Source organism: Rhyacophila brunnea, unplaced genomic scaffold (genome assembly GCF_057557595.1).
Source record: "Rhyacophila brunnea isolate RB1 unplaced genomic scaffold, BYU_Rbru_1.0 scaffold_12, whole genome shotgun sequence".
Taxonomy (NCBI): Eukaryota; Metazoa; Arthropoda; class Insecta; order Trichoptera; family Rhyacophilidae; genus Rhyacophila; species Rhyacophila brunnea.
In genome coordinates this window covers 36,873,660-36,888,160 of record NW_028232774.1, presented here as the reverse complement: position 1 = coordinate 36,888,160, position 14,501 = coordinate 36,873,660, and the positions used below count along the sequence as shown (strand labels likewise).

General features: G+C 35.3%; 1 protein-coding gene across 1 annotated transcript; it reads left to right on the top strand.

The window, feature by feature from the left end:
- The first annotated feature begins 1,803 nt into the window (after positions 1 to 1,803).
- Positions 1,804 to 14,206, top strand: Nsun2 (tRNA (cytosine(34)-C(5))-methyltransferase Nsun2). The gene is made up of 12 exons (XM_085961220.1): positions 1,804 to 1,940; positions 2,099 to 2,182; positions 3,187 to 3,461; positions 5,270 to 5,447; positions 6,427 to 6,514; positions 7,872 to 8,151; positions 8,614 to 8,801; positions 9,634 to 9,778; positions 10,224 to 10,721; positions 11,386 to 11,552; positions 12,937 to 13,086; positions 13,995 to 14,206. The coding sequence occupies exons 1-12, from the start codon at positions 1,881 to 1,883 to the stop codon at positions 14,150 to 14,152; spliced, it is 2,271 nt and encodes a 756-aa protein (XP_085817346.1). The 5' UTR covers positions 1,804 to 1,880; the 3' UTR covers positions 14,153 to 14,206.
- Positions 14,207 to 14,501: the final 295 nt, after the last annotated feature.

Sequence of the window (14,501 nt, the reverse complement as noted above, 5' to 3'; positions counted from 1 at the left end):
ATAGTGAATGGACTTATATAAATTATTACTAATTTAAAATAGATATGTAATTGGAATTATTAAAACTACTACTTGACTAATTATTATTTGTTTTAAATATTTTCATGATTGTTAATTTTCTTTACATGAAATGCCATGATATTTTTTTAAAGGCATGTTTGTAAATGGTAACACATTGAAAAAAATCTTTGTCTTCCAATAACAATAATATTTATACAATGACAATAATATTATGTATTTTATTTTCATTTAGTAAATATTTTTTTATTAGTTAATAAAAAAAGGTATGAATAATAGTTATCTAAACAAAATATAGGTAGCGAAGAATAATTTTGCAGTGATGTTTTTATCAACATTCCTAAATTATTGTTGTTGTTGATAATGTATGTGAATGTTTTATGGAAAACGTTATAATATTTATGCAATCTAGATGTGAAAATAAGAAATAAAAATTCGAATTGAAAGAATGAACATAAACATATTATTTAGCTATTGTTTTATTTATATATTGTAGTACCTACCTACTATCCATTTACAAAAAAAATCTACACCTTTTGAAGTGGATACCTTTCACGGCGCGATATGCGAGTAATACCCCGTTAACACGTGCATGGATTTACTGTGGACAGCAAGTATTATCGTGGCCATAACAAGAAAATGTATGTGTAAACATAGTTAGCAAGATTGCATGCATGAACCAAAAGGAAGCTTCTGAATTTTCATGCGACAGTAGGATCTTTTCGATCTGCGCCTGCGCAGTAGAACGATAGTGGCGAACCTGCCGGCAAAAAAACGAATTACGAACAAATTTTCAGGTTGACCGATTTCCACTACCTGTCAATATGAAATAGTACCATAACAACATCGCGTCTCGCTCATTTTTAAAGAATGAATTGGAGAGAGAGTCAGCACTTTTACGTGTAAACAGTTACTGTCACGATAGCTTAAAATACTCACTATTGCTGCCAGTAAATCCATGCACGTGAACAGGCGCTATAAATCCGATTCAGTGTAAAGTTAGACCTTTGAGCATACAGTAAAAGATTTTCTTTGATCTCAAGAAATGTCAGTCTATTTACAATCAGCTGTTGTAATGCTGCCATTTTATTCAAATCGTTGTGTCGAAAATTGATTCTTCTGTCTTTTATCCTTGAAAGAAGGTCTATCACCTTTTAGTTGCTCTCGACATCTGTCGCGACTCGCGCCACGCGTCGCTACTGGCTCAGAGCCGCTGTCCCGACAACATTCGCAACACGAAAATGCGGCAGTACCAGACGAAGCTACGAGCGGCGACTCCGCTCCCCGCGCCCCTCCTTCGCCTATTCGAGCATTTCTATCGAAAATGGTACTGCATGAAATCACGCGATGCATCACTTTCAACAATTATTATTGGATGCATCGGTGCGCGGGCAAGCTTAACACGCTTAAATAATATTGATATTTTCATATAATATTCATACCTAAATTTATTTATATTATAATATTACATTCTTCTCAATTTGCTCGGGGGTGCTGCAGTTCCGCAGTGCTATGAACGAGCCGCCACTGGTTATAGCCCCAAACAGGTTGTCCACATAAATAACAAAATAAAGTACATATATCGGATCTATAATAAGAAAAAATATATATTTTATAATATTGGTGAGTATTCAATAGAGATTATTTTCATTTGTAAACCAATTTTTATTTTTTACGAATGATTATTAGAAAATGAAAAATAATTAATAATAAGCAATATTATTTTTGCATTAGGTGCACATTTTGGAATGAGTAACGTCACGAACCGAATATTAACATAACCTCACATTGTTTGTGTTTTGACAACTCGCGTGGCTATAGAAAACAAGTTTGCCGGTGATCTGATCTGAATTATATATAAAATGGGAGGTAAACGTAAATATAATAAATTTGCTCAAAGAAAAAGGGACAAAAAAGAACTGGTGAGAAAAACTCTTGCTGTCAATTTCATAAATTAGAATATATTTTTAATCAACATTAAAATACTCACTTCTTTTGATTATTTTTGGTAAATTCCCCCCTAAGATAGGGTTTTGATAGTTATAACATGAATAATTAATAATATGTGCTTTTATTTCAGGCCAAAAACCCTCCTAAATACGATGAAAGAAAATGTTATGCCGAAATCATCAGGGAAAATAAAGAGTTTGAAACATATTACAAGGTATGTAGGTGGAATTGTTATATGTATAAATTTTATTATAACGTGGTATTTTCAATTTTAGTGCAATTCGCTAAATTATTTGGTGAGTACTTTATTATTGGGATATTTCGCAGTTGCAAGAAAGTGGCCAAATTATCAGAAAAATAAACTTCAACAGGTAAGAACTATAAAGTGTAACGCACATACAAACTTGGCAATATGTCGAGTTTGTTATGTGATTTTGTTAGCTTTCACAAAACATATGTATGTAATTTAACATAAGAAGCCCCACAGCGTCGATGCAACGTTGTTTGTTTGAAAAAACAGCTGTTAATGCTTGCAACATAGTTGGAATGCGGTCTGCATGCAAGTATAGCAATTACAAGGGTGACACACTTCAATATTTATGTTTTCTTGTCAAAAGAGAGTTTCCAAAATGAACCCTTCTCATCTGCGTTGTATACTTGTACGCGGCGGACTACTGAATTTGACAATTGAATACCGGCGAATTATAGAGCTTGATTTTGTGCTTTCAACTAGTAAAAATAACAGCGGATTATAGTAGTTGTCGGATAATCGAGCGGCGGATTACTGAGAGTGTACTGTATACTAAAATGAAACGGAACTGCCAAAACTACATGTAAATAGCGGGAAAACGTGAATTCCGGGTTCACAAAATCGGGGTTCCACTATAGGTATTTATCCAAAATTTATTCACAGTTGCAGTAAATGAATTAAATAGATTCTGTGTACGCGGGAGAGTGAATGCAACTTTATTTGTATTTCTATTTTCGGATTATGTTGGTGTCAATCTGAATATCTGTATGCACATAGTATCGCTATTGGAGATTTAATAAATCCCTAATCATGGGATCACTTGGATGAAAAATCCGCTTCTCTCTGCCCTATGCCTTGCCCATTGCAGCCATAACCCATTCCGTAAAATCGATTTTAGATGTCAATACTTCCGTTTAATCCGTGAAATCGTAGTAACATTACAAAACCAATAATTCTTATTTTTTCAGACACAAAATATATGTCCTCCCGAAGAATGGGACCTGTTTATGAAGACTATTAAGGAAAATCTCCCCACAGCGTTCCGGATAACCGGCTCCAAAGGTGAGGCCAAGGCGCTGCTGGATATCGTGAAGGGGCAGCTGTTTGAGGACATCCTCAATACTAAGAAACTGGAGTCAGAGCAAGCGGATAAGCCCGCTCAAGAAAAAGAGACAGCCAATGGAGATTCATTGATATCCGGAAATACGGATGATGACATACAAAAGCCCATCTGTTTGCCATGGTATGGTTGTACTAAATACTTTGCAAGCAGAATTCTGCTTCATAATCTGTGATTACTCTGCCCTAACCAATTAGAAGTCCACCAATTTTTTTTTCATTAGCTCTTCAATCAGATATGGATCATAACCGCCATACAAGAGGTTTCTAAACAAATTTATTAAATATGAAATGGATGTTAGCCACTCATATGTGAATTTGCCAGACCGTGGATTCAAAACTGAGACCCATGACTTCATAAGCGGAAACATTACCACTCGTCCATCAAGTATTATCTCCCGAGGTCTCCGAGTCTCCCGAGGAAGAATTTAAAAAAAATCAGCTTAAAGTTTAATATAAAACAACATTAGTCATATTAAATAATATAATATACTAATGTTTTCTACTTGCAAAGTCTCTCCTTATAGAAAAAATTTGACTACAAAGGTATGAAAATGCCGTGATATATGTTGTACATCACAGGCTATTAAGGTGATACATCAGTGAAACGGCAAATAATTTTCAACTATAGGCGCGACGAAATTTTGGACTCGCTGCAATTCGGAGAGAGAACGTCGAGCTGGGAACACGTCAATTTGTTTCGTGATGGCGACGGGGGTATTAATTCTTAAATCGTGTAAAGACGACTAAAAACATTACCCATTTACTTTAAAAAGAAAACATGTGAATGAATATATTATTATTGTTACTAATAGAACAATAAACAGAACATTAAATGGACGCATTTTGGATTTATATGACAAATTATATTTCGTTTGGCATGCGTCATTTGCACCCGCGACCCGCAATCCGCGCATCGCCTAGCCACGATCTTTTTAGACCGTGCCTCAACTGAGGTATAGCCTTAAAGGAAAGCAACCGAAAGGATTGCGCATTTCTAAATTGTTTTTTCAATCACTATGTGGGACAGGTTGAGCAAATGGTTAACAACGAATTCTCCTGTTAAGATAGATCCTGTTGGATAGAAATGATGATTTAACTTCCTTTTGAAATAATTAGACATCTATCAATATCGCTTAATAACATAGCGATGCCGCTAACGAGCGGAGCATTTTTAGCAATATCCTAGGTTAGAGCCAGCAGTGGTTTAAGTCGATGCGTCATACCATGAATATGGGGTCCAGAGCTCTTTTCAATCGACACCTGTGTTTGTCACCCGATTGTGGATGCTTGTGAAGTAGAACTTTCCTACCTCTGCTTTCCAACCTTATCGAAAAAGGATAGAGTGAAACATTCAAGACCAATCCTTTAAAAATCCTGATAAAATTACTCGTACACTGAGAAGATAATATATTATGTAGTGGTCAAATAAATTGAATTGATTAAATAGTGGAAGAATGGAGACGTACTGATTTGAACTTGTCGGATAAATTGCACAATATACAGTAGAACCTGGTTAATAAGAACACGGATAATTTGAAATTTTCGCGAAAAAAAGTCCCTTGAACTTTATTTTCATATAAAACCATACCTTTAATTCAAATATCGTAATTCGAAATTATATAACGAATTTCATGAGCCAGTCATTGAAAATTGTGACAGACTTTTCGTAAAACATCATAAATTACTTATTTTAAGAAGGTAATAAAAATAATCATGACATTTTATGACCCATTAAGACACACGGCACCGGAAATTTGGTAGGCACATCTATGATCGTAAATGATATTGATGAAAATCAAATAATTTTTTTTTTTTAAATTTAAATATTTCCCCCCCATACATTTCATAATTCGTAATTCAAATTATTTTCGATTTTCGGTGTCGTGGAATTCGTAATAACGAGGTTTTACTGTAAATGGTAAATGACAGGTATCCTCGAGGCCTGGCGTGGCAGCTGCAGCTGACACGCAGTGACATCCGACGGAGTGAAGCTTATTACCGCCTGCACAACTTCCTCACTGCGGAGACTAGCTCGGGGAGCATCTCCCGCCAGGAGTCTGTCTCTATGATCCCGCCCATCGTTCTGGACGTTCAGCCGCATCACAAGGTAATGACCATTTCCCCCCATCATGGCTCTTTGCAACAATAAATTCAACAACACGCTTGCAGGATTTTTCATAAACTAGCAAATTCTCAAATCAAATATGTTAAAAAAATTTATTGCAGTATGTTATTTTCACAACCCTATTTATAACGCAAATAATTGCATGCACGGATAGATTCATGGGCTAATTGATAAAAACTATTACTTACCTAAGTAGTAAGAAATTTATTAATCACTGTAACATTACAAAATAATAACGTGTACACGTGTATTCACCACAATTATGTTTTATTATTATTTTATCCAGATTTTTTTTTAAATCAATTTTTGAATAATGTTGCAACCAAAATAAATAAATGGGGGAATAAATCCTGCTATTAGAATGGATTATCACATTCAAATGTCCGAACAGACTGTTTCCCGCATACTGATATTTATGCATTCAGCAAAACAATACATAAATGACAAGTATCTACAGATATTTTTCCAATTTTTATTTTCTGTATATGGTAAAAGTATGTAAACCACAAAATGTTAATTGAATGTTAATAAATAAGTTATATAAACTAAATAATCAGTTGGTTTGGTTTATTTTAATAAATGCATGCACCGCAGATGCAGTGTCCCTAGCATTCTCTTTATTGATTATTGAAATGACAACAGCATCATTATTCACAAATTCCGTGCGTACTACCTAAATGCATGTACATTATTTATCCCAATAGGGTTGGTGTTGGCATAGATAATCGGCACCCGATTCAATTTGATTTTGCCAAAACGAGTAAATAACATTAAATACTATATTTCCGTTTACAATATGGATTTAGGTTTCAATTTCGCCACTGGAGGAATCACTTGTTTATGTGTCGTGTGTAATGTGCTCGAAAATCGGCGACTAACGCATAAGCCGACTTATTTCAATAAATATAAGCATTGGGCCCTATGTGATTTTAAAATGCTCTGATTGCATACTTTTTTTCAGGTTCTAGATATGTGCGCGTCCCCTGGTTCAAAAACAGCCCAGCTGATTGAATTCTTACACGCTGATGATAATGGAAAGATACCCACAGGTAAAATCAATGAATTTTCTTAGACATGCTAAAACCCCTTTCTGGATTATCATAATTTTCAACCTTGTCAGTTAGAGGCATGCAACGGCGCCTCTCTTGAATCGCTTGTGGGTTTTGAGTACTGTCAGTTTTGCTTATTGACGTACCCATTGAGGTGGAAATCTTCAGTAATTTTCTACAAACACGTATCTCAATTTTTGTCAGTTTTGAGTTGTTTGATGTAATGAATTCAGAATTTGAATACGCACATATTCCACTAACTCGTATCTCAAAACATACTTTATTACATAATAGATTTAAGCAATACAAAAAAATCGTATCTCAATAAAAAACTTTTATAAATATTATAAACTCGTATCTTGAGTTACGTGTCTGTAAGTACACAGAATACTCAACTCCGACAGATGATTATACTGGAGTTCTTTCTCGTAAGTCAAGATACGTGTTTACTGCAGTAATATTGTGGAATGATTCACAGTAAAGTTGCAACGCATTCTCATATCTTCGAAAATATGACTGATCGGTCGAAAGTGTAGTGCGATAGATTGGAAACCTAACATTTTTTTCATGAAAATTTGTGTAACTAAGGTATACTAAATGGATATTTCATAAAGAAAATTAAAAAAAAATGAATTTAAAACTGAGAGAATAAAATTGTTATTTATCTCTCCTGAAAAGTTGTTTTTATTGAGATACGTGTTTGTAGAAAATTACCGATGAAATGTGTCTCATCACTGAAGATGATTTTTGGTTGCCTGCTCTTCCAAAATCCAATCGGTGAAACTGTGATGCTACTCGTGGTCCGTTGGGTTTAGTTTCTTGCGTGACCTGGATCTTATACAGGTGTAGGTGAGACGGCCTTTATGCAAAATTCACCATAAAGAGGCCAAGTTGCTGCGATCTTCATGGAATTGACATTTCTGACTCTTTGACTTTCGCATACAGCAGCAATGTTTTCGCGTGAATGGGCTGGACGAAGTCTTGACAGTTATCAGGCGATCGAAAACACTACTAGTCTCTTCAAATTTTTAATCAGCTTGTGAATACAGCCTTCAGTTGATGGTTTCTACTAAATTCCGATCAAAATTTTCACAGTCCGACCGTCAAGTAACGTAAGTGTTGTACAGTGGATAAAAGAGCCATTGTGTTAAATGGTAGACTATCAAGTGACAACGTGTCAAAAAATATGTGTGAAATATTTGACAGAATGACAGGACTGTGAAATTCGAACCACGAGTTTGATAACCATGTACATTATGTATAATAGAAAATATTATGCCTGTGTGTTGCATTATGTGAAGTGTCTGTTTAATTTCAGACAAAATATAATTTAAAAGTAATTTGTATGCAATTGTAGGTTTTGTGATGGCAAATGATGTGGACAACAACCGGTGCTACATGTTGGTCCACCAAGCAAAGCGGCTCAACTCACCATGCATCGTCATCACCAACCACGACGCGGCATTCATGCCCAATCTCACAGTGAGCGACCCTACCTCCTCTTCGCCCTCCCGGAGTAAGCTGCTCAAGTTCGATCGCATCCTGTGCGACGTGCCCTGCTCCGGAGACGGCACTCTCCGGAAGAACGCTGACATCTGGCTCAAGTGGTCACCGGGAAATGGAAACAATCTGCACGGGTAGCCCATATATTCTGTTTTTTCAACTGTCATGTGTCATAGTTACTCGTGTTTATTTCACCTTGAGGAACCATATATTAAAATTGATAGTAAATCATTCCCTTCTCTATTGTGATTTGGTTTTTATAATTGATTTATTCTATGGAATAGGCTTTTATCTAAATTTGCATAGGTTTGACGTGTACTCTTTTTTGAAATTCCGTAGGGTAATTATTAGTATAGGGCCAATGTGGTGTCAGCTGAAATTTAGGAAATGAATGGATAAATATTCCAATATTTTTTTTAAATTACATGTTTTTAGTTCTTTTTATCAAAAATCATATAAAATATTAATCTGGTATTCCAAAATATTGAATTCTGGCCTTTTGGAATCAACCAATCTAGCTGGATCTCGGGATTACAAACGCTAATTTCAATTTACCATACCGGACACTAACTCGATGTTGTGCTTTGATGTTGCAGAGTGCAGTACCGCATCGGGCACCGCGGCGCGGAGCTGCTGGCGGTGGGAGGACGGCTGGCCTACTCCACCTGCTCCCTCAACCCTCTGGAATGCGAGGCCGTCATCCTGCGCCTTCTCAGGGAGGCCAAGGGTTGTCTCCGACTGGTGGACATTGCGCACATGCTGCCAGGACTCGTCTTCTCCAAAGGTGAGTCCTTTTATTGTTTCGTCTTCTACCTTCTTTACTCACATCATTTTCTTATTTCCTATCATGCTACTATGCGCCATTTCCACTTCCTGCCATGTGAGACTAGTAGAGCGTAGATTGCTATTGTAGCACAACTACAGCATGAGAGATAGTTGGCAATGGAATCCGTGTGGCTTTGCCACGGTGGTACAAAGTATTGTACTCAGGTGACATCCGGGTCACATGCCTCAGCTACGAGTAGCGCCTTTTTATGATGACATCATCAGCATGGACAAACATGTCAGCTCACGAGCCTAAGTGTTTATAATGCAGTCATACCATTGCATCTCTGAGGTTTGTTGGAGACATTGATTTTCAGAACTCAAAAGTCGAGACTTGCTCTTGGGCCTTTTGACCACATCTAAGTACTCTGAAATAATTTAAGCCTTGTTTTTCTTTATGTATATTTCTGTTTCCTAGCGTTTCTTAGATTTCAGTGTTAGAGTGCACGTCTTCAAAGCAGTATAGGCTGTTAACCCTTTTCTCACTGTGCTAATAAAGTGCCATCGTTGCATAATATGACTAACCGCTTTTAAAATGAAAATGTCAATTTTAGTAACATATTATCATCCATTTGTGTAAGTACAATACTGATACCAATGCCATATTTGAAAATGTTCATATACATAATATAATGGAATTATGTGAAAGCGTGTTTAGGAATTACTGAAATTAAAAGATTTAAGTAGGTATCTGTATAATGTGACTTGACATCACGGAACAGGTAAGGTTAACTTGACAATATGCTTTGCCGAGGTGGGATAATGGTAATTTATTTTGTCATTCATTTCAGGCATGTCACACTGGCGGCCGGCCTCCAAGGATATGGTGTTCTACGATAAGTATGAAGATGTGCCAGAAAAATGGAGCACTTGTGTCCGCCCACAGATGTTCCCACCTACACCAGAAGAAACTGAAGAGTACCATTTGGAGCGATGGTGAGATCGTATTACATACATTAATCAATAGATTGCATATCTGTGTGTGAAAGGAAATAGGAGATATGTTATAAAAATTGAGGTGATGAGTTTGATATGCCAAATTAATCATAATGCATGATATATTATGTGTAAATGAGAACAGAGTTGAGTTGAATCAATATTATAATTATTAATATTATATTATAGACATATATTAATTATTATCTCCCTTTTCCTTTCGCACACACATAACTGTAGCACTGTCAAGTAGGAATTGCAATACCAGATAGAATTTTAAATCCTGATATTACAAGATTAGAATTCTTTCAATCTCATCTCAATCTTTTATTTTATTTATAATCCATTTTTTTTTTAAATTACAATCTGTATTGGTTGCTTTGTTTAAAAAATTAATTGAAAACTAATCAAGCAACATTATTAAAATCTGTTTCAAATTTTCTAGCATCCGCATACTGCCGCACCACCAAGATACAGGCGGATTCTTCGTAGCTGTACTCGAAAAAGTGAGCGTATTGCCATTTGAAAAAAAAGAAAACCCCGCTGCGGCTGAAGTACCCTCAACTGACAATACTGTCGTTGACGAATCGGAGAAGCCTACAGAGGCCTCCAGCGACCCCCGACAGGAACCAAAATCGGCACCCTGGGGACCGCAGAGAAAGAAGCGAAGAATGGGTGGTTACAAAGAAGACCCTTACGTTTTCTTTGCGGATGATACCGTAGACGTGTACCCGTCCATCAGGGATTTCTATTCACTGCGGGCAGACTTCGATCCCAAGTGCCTCCTCACCAGATGCCTGATTGGCAAGAAGAAAAACATCTACCTGGTGTCACCGCTAGTGCGGGACATCGTCATGAGGAATGAGGACAAGGTGAAGATCATCAATACCGGCGTCAAGACGTTTGTCCGTTGTGACAACAATAAAATGCCCTGCGCTTTCAGGTCACACACTTTACTATTTAATAGAATATAATATAAACTACACAAGCAAACATTTCTAACTTTTTAGTAAAGCAGTAACAATGAAGGCCCAAGCAATGTAAATTTTGAAATCATTGATTAAGACGTGAAAAAAAGCATAGAACATTTTTTCATTAATTATCTACTAATTTATCTAATTTTACTAATTATCTACTATTTTAATTAACTAATTTATCAGACTGATAAAGCATGTTAAAAAAATTATGAATCATAATAAATCACTTAAGATATTTCACATTTAAACAATTGATATTATTTATAACACCATTATAAAAACACTAGAAATTATATAAAGGTTTGCTTTTTATAATGTTAATTTGAAATACTGTTAGTTATTATATATATATATATTAGTTTATGTATGTATATGTAGGTACCAAATAGTTTTGACTCTAGAAAGTGGGGTTCATATTATGTATGACCTTTTTATATTACAATATTTGACATCAATTCCGGCATGGTTGATTGATGTAGTTATTTATAGAAAGTTAATGTTCTTTTCAATATTGGCAACACTAAATAAAATCAAAATGGCAGCCTTTTATGTATTCCGTTTTAATTTTTAGTTTTAGTTTTCATGAAAGTTATCTCATTGCCATCAATAATGTCGTGTTTACTTCTTTAGGCTTTCACAAGAAGGTCTGCCATCAGTGATGCCGTACATTGGTGATAAAAGGATTGTCAAATTGCCGAAAGAAGATCTCGTGGCGCTTCTTCTTAACGATAATCCACACACACCCCCCGATATAGACACGCTCACTGATATCACAAAGGAACAGGTCAAGGACTTAGGTAAAATATTTTGTGACATTTTTTTATATTCCCACAAAAGTGTCTTATGCTGATTCAGTTTTAACTGTGTAAACCGGCTGAATTTAGTTGCGGTCAGTTTTTGCTACCTATCAAATCAGTTAGCGAAAAATCTATCCATATCTGTACATACAAGAGGCGAAGACTCATTACTAAACAGTTATTTAACATTTGTGATGTGAAAAATATTTGGTACTGTTCGGTTATACGGAATACAGCGGAAAACACATTTTGAAAATAGCCGATAAACTGGATTATTTGTTAGGTTAACCTAACCAAACCTAACCTAACCTAAACCAACCCAAACTAACAAATAATCCAGTATATCGGGTATTTTCAAAATGTGTTTTCCGCTGTATTCCGTATAATCGAATAGTACCAAATATTTTAGTTATTAGAATTTGCTGAACATAATACAATGTCACAATTATTGTAAAAAGAAGTCTATTCCTTCCGCAAGCAAAGAAATTATAATGTATGAAACTAGTGATATTTTTACATACTACATATTAAATTATTGGTCCACATGACACGGCAGCACTTTGGAGACCTACAAAAGATTCAGTGGATTATATACAAAAAATATTTTAAATAAACCGAACGTACATACCTATTCGCTTTATTCTGATATTTTCGGTCAAGCCAGATATGCCGGAACAAATTGCCATGTGTGTTACTGCATGTTTCTAAGATAGCAAGCGCTAGTAGAATTCTCTTAGTTAACTTTGTGTCCGGAAACTAGTACGTTTTCTGTATGTGTACGTGTCCGTATGTAAATGTTGTATCGGAAATACATGGCCGTATATTAAAGACCATCCAACCTCTGGGTCGTATAGTACTGATATAAAATTCATGTTTAAATAAAACACTGTTCTTGTCGGTTTACACTTTACAGGAAGCTAGCTGCAAACAAGTTTTGAAAATAGCCGATATACTGGATTATTTGTTGGGTTAGATTAGGTTTTCATTCTTGAATTCATGAATTTTGCCAAAATCAGCTATGAAAATTGAATTAATGTTCATATTCAACCTAATATAACTGGAGACAGTATAGTATAGTATAGTATACTGTGCCACGGTGAAATGTTTTACGTACAATTTACATGTAACCAGTTAACTTCCGAGTTGCTATCAATTTTTATATTTTTTTTGTGTAATATTTTGTTAGCCTAATTAGGTTGAGTGAGTTAGGCGAACAACCATTATTTATAAAAAAAAACTGTTAAGCAACCTCTTCAGGAGGCAGGCAAGATTCACACTGAATTCTAGAGTTGATTATGAATATTTTGTACGTTTTCTGTTTTATCATACATTTACATATTATTATCCTATTAGTAATGAATTTTTATTTGATGAAAAAATACAGAACACGGAAGTTGTGTGCTGGTGTTTGAGGATGGAGATCTGCGGCTAAAGATGGTTGGGTGGCGTGGTGTGCGCTCTCTGCGTGCCTATACTGCACAGCCTGACACCGTACACATGCTGCGATTGCTGGGAGAGGACACTTCCAAATTCGGTAACACTCACTTTCACTTGCAGTAACAACAGCATTATTCCTTTTTTATGTATGACAAAACCTTGACACAACTAGAGTTGTTAAGAAAAATTGGATGAAACAGTGTGGACTATAATAATGTAGATGGATTTATATGTATAAAAAAATGCTCACACGGTGAATGCCTGTTGTTATTTTAGGCGCATATCACAGAGCAAAGACTCGCTCTTGGTTAGTGGAGTCAATTTCCACAGCTGGTTCTGATCATATATTATTTTGGCCCAATGATTTGAGTAAATGGATGTTGTAATATTAATACTATCGACCGGAAGGTACTTGATAGAATTTGAATTCAAATTCTAATAGATTTAAGTTTTATACTATTATTCTATTTGAGTCGTTTTCTGCGACCCAGGTTTCGCCTTTCGGCATCTTCAGGCACTGTGTAAACTCACCAAAATCAAATAAACACACACCGAACACTATTAACTCTAACTTATACAACAAATCAATACAATAAAGTAGTAAAAACATATCACCTACCTATTAAGTCAAGGGTCGCAATAAAAAAAAATGTAACAAACAAATTATGAATAGTTGAAGTGTTTGTAAAAAACCCCTTACCTTATCAATAATAATACACTCGATAGCGCATAAAAAATTGTCAAAACCTAATAATAGATCATCAGTAATTATAAACAATAAAAATACTACACTCAAAAGGTGTTAAATCCTGAAGATGCCGAAAGGTAAAACTCGGGTCGCAAAAAACGACTCAAATGGAATAGTACAAAACTTAAATCCATTAGAATTTAAATGGATATTGGATTGGTTGTCAGCCATTAAGGAATGGTTTGTTATAGTTGCCCTAGTCCAAATGCTTCGTTGTAGAGTAGAAATGGTGATTAAGTGTTTCTTATTACTTTCAGATGTTAACAAATTCAAGAAGGCAACGGACAACAACAAACCTGATGCTGAAGACCCCCCCGCCCCAGATGACGAATCTTCAAAAGATGAGGTGGCCGAACCGAATGACACAAATGGATCTCAATCAAAAGAACCAGACGCGGTCGCCATGGAGACATAATTTATTTTAAAAATGTAGATATTAATTAATAATAAACATATTTTTTAAACATCATTGATTATTTTATTTTAAATACCCAGTAGTGGAAGGATTTATAAGTAGACAGGTAGTTTAAATATATTTGGAAATTCTACAGTTTTATTCATTTTTTTTGACAAATTCTGTTACCAAATAACACATGCTTGCACTTATAATTTTTAAGGTTTTTTCTAATAGGTAGGCGAAGGGTGGAAGTTATATGTATTTTCAATGAAGAATGTAATATGTATTCTTAAATCTCATACAACGAAATTATTAGCAAGTGCAAGTAGGTACTCATGTAAAAATTTAAATTTGTGTAGTTCCTGAC

Bases quoted from the DNA above. Each gene is read 5' to 3' on its own strand.
- Nsun2 (XM_085961220.1), top strand. From the start codon at position 1,881: ATGGGAGGTAAACGTAAATATAATAAATTTGCTCAAAGAAAAAGGGAC. The intron at 8,802-9,633 runs GTGAGTCCTTTT...CATTCATTTCAG, and splicing joins AGGACTCGTCTTCTCCAAAG to GCATGTCACACTGGCGGCCG. The intron at 13,087-13,994 runs GTAACACTCACT...TATTACTTTCAG, and splicing joins AGAGGACACTTCCAAATTCG to ATGTTAACAAATTCAAGAAG.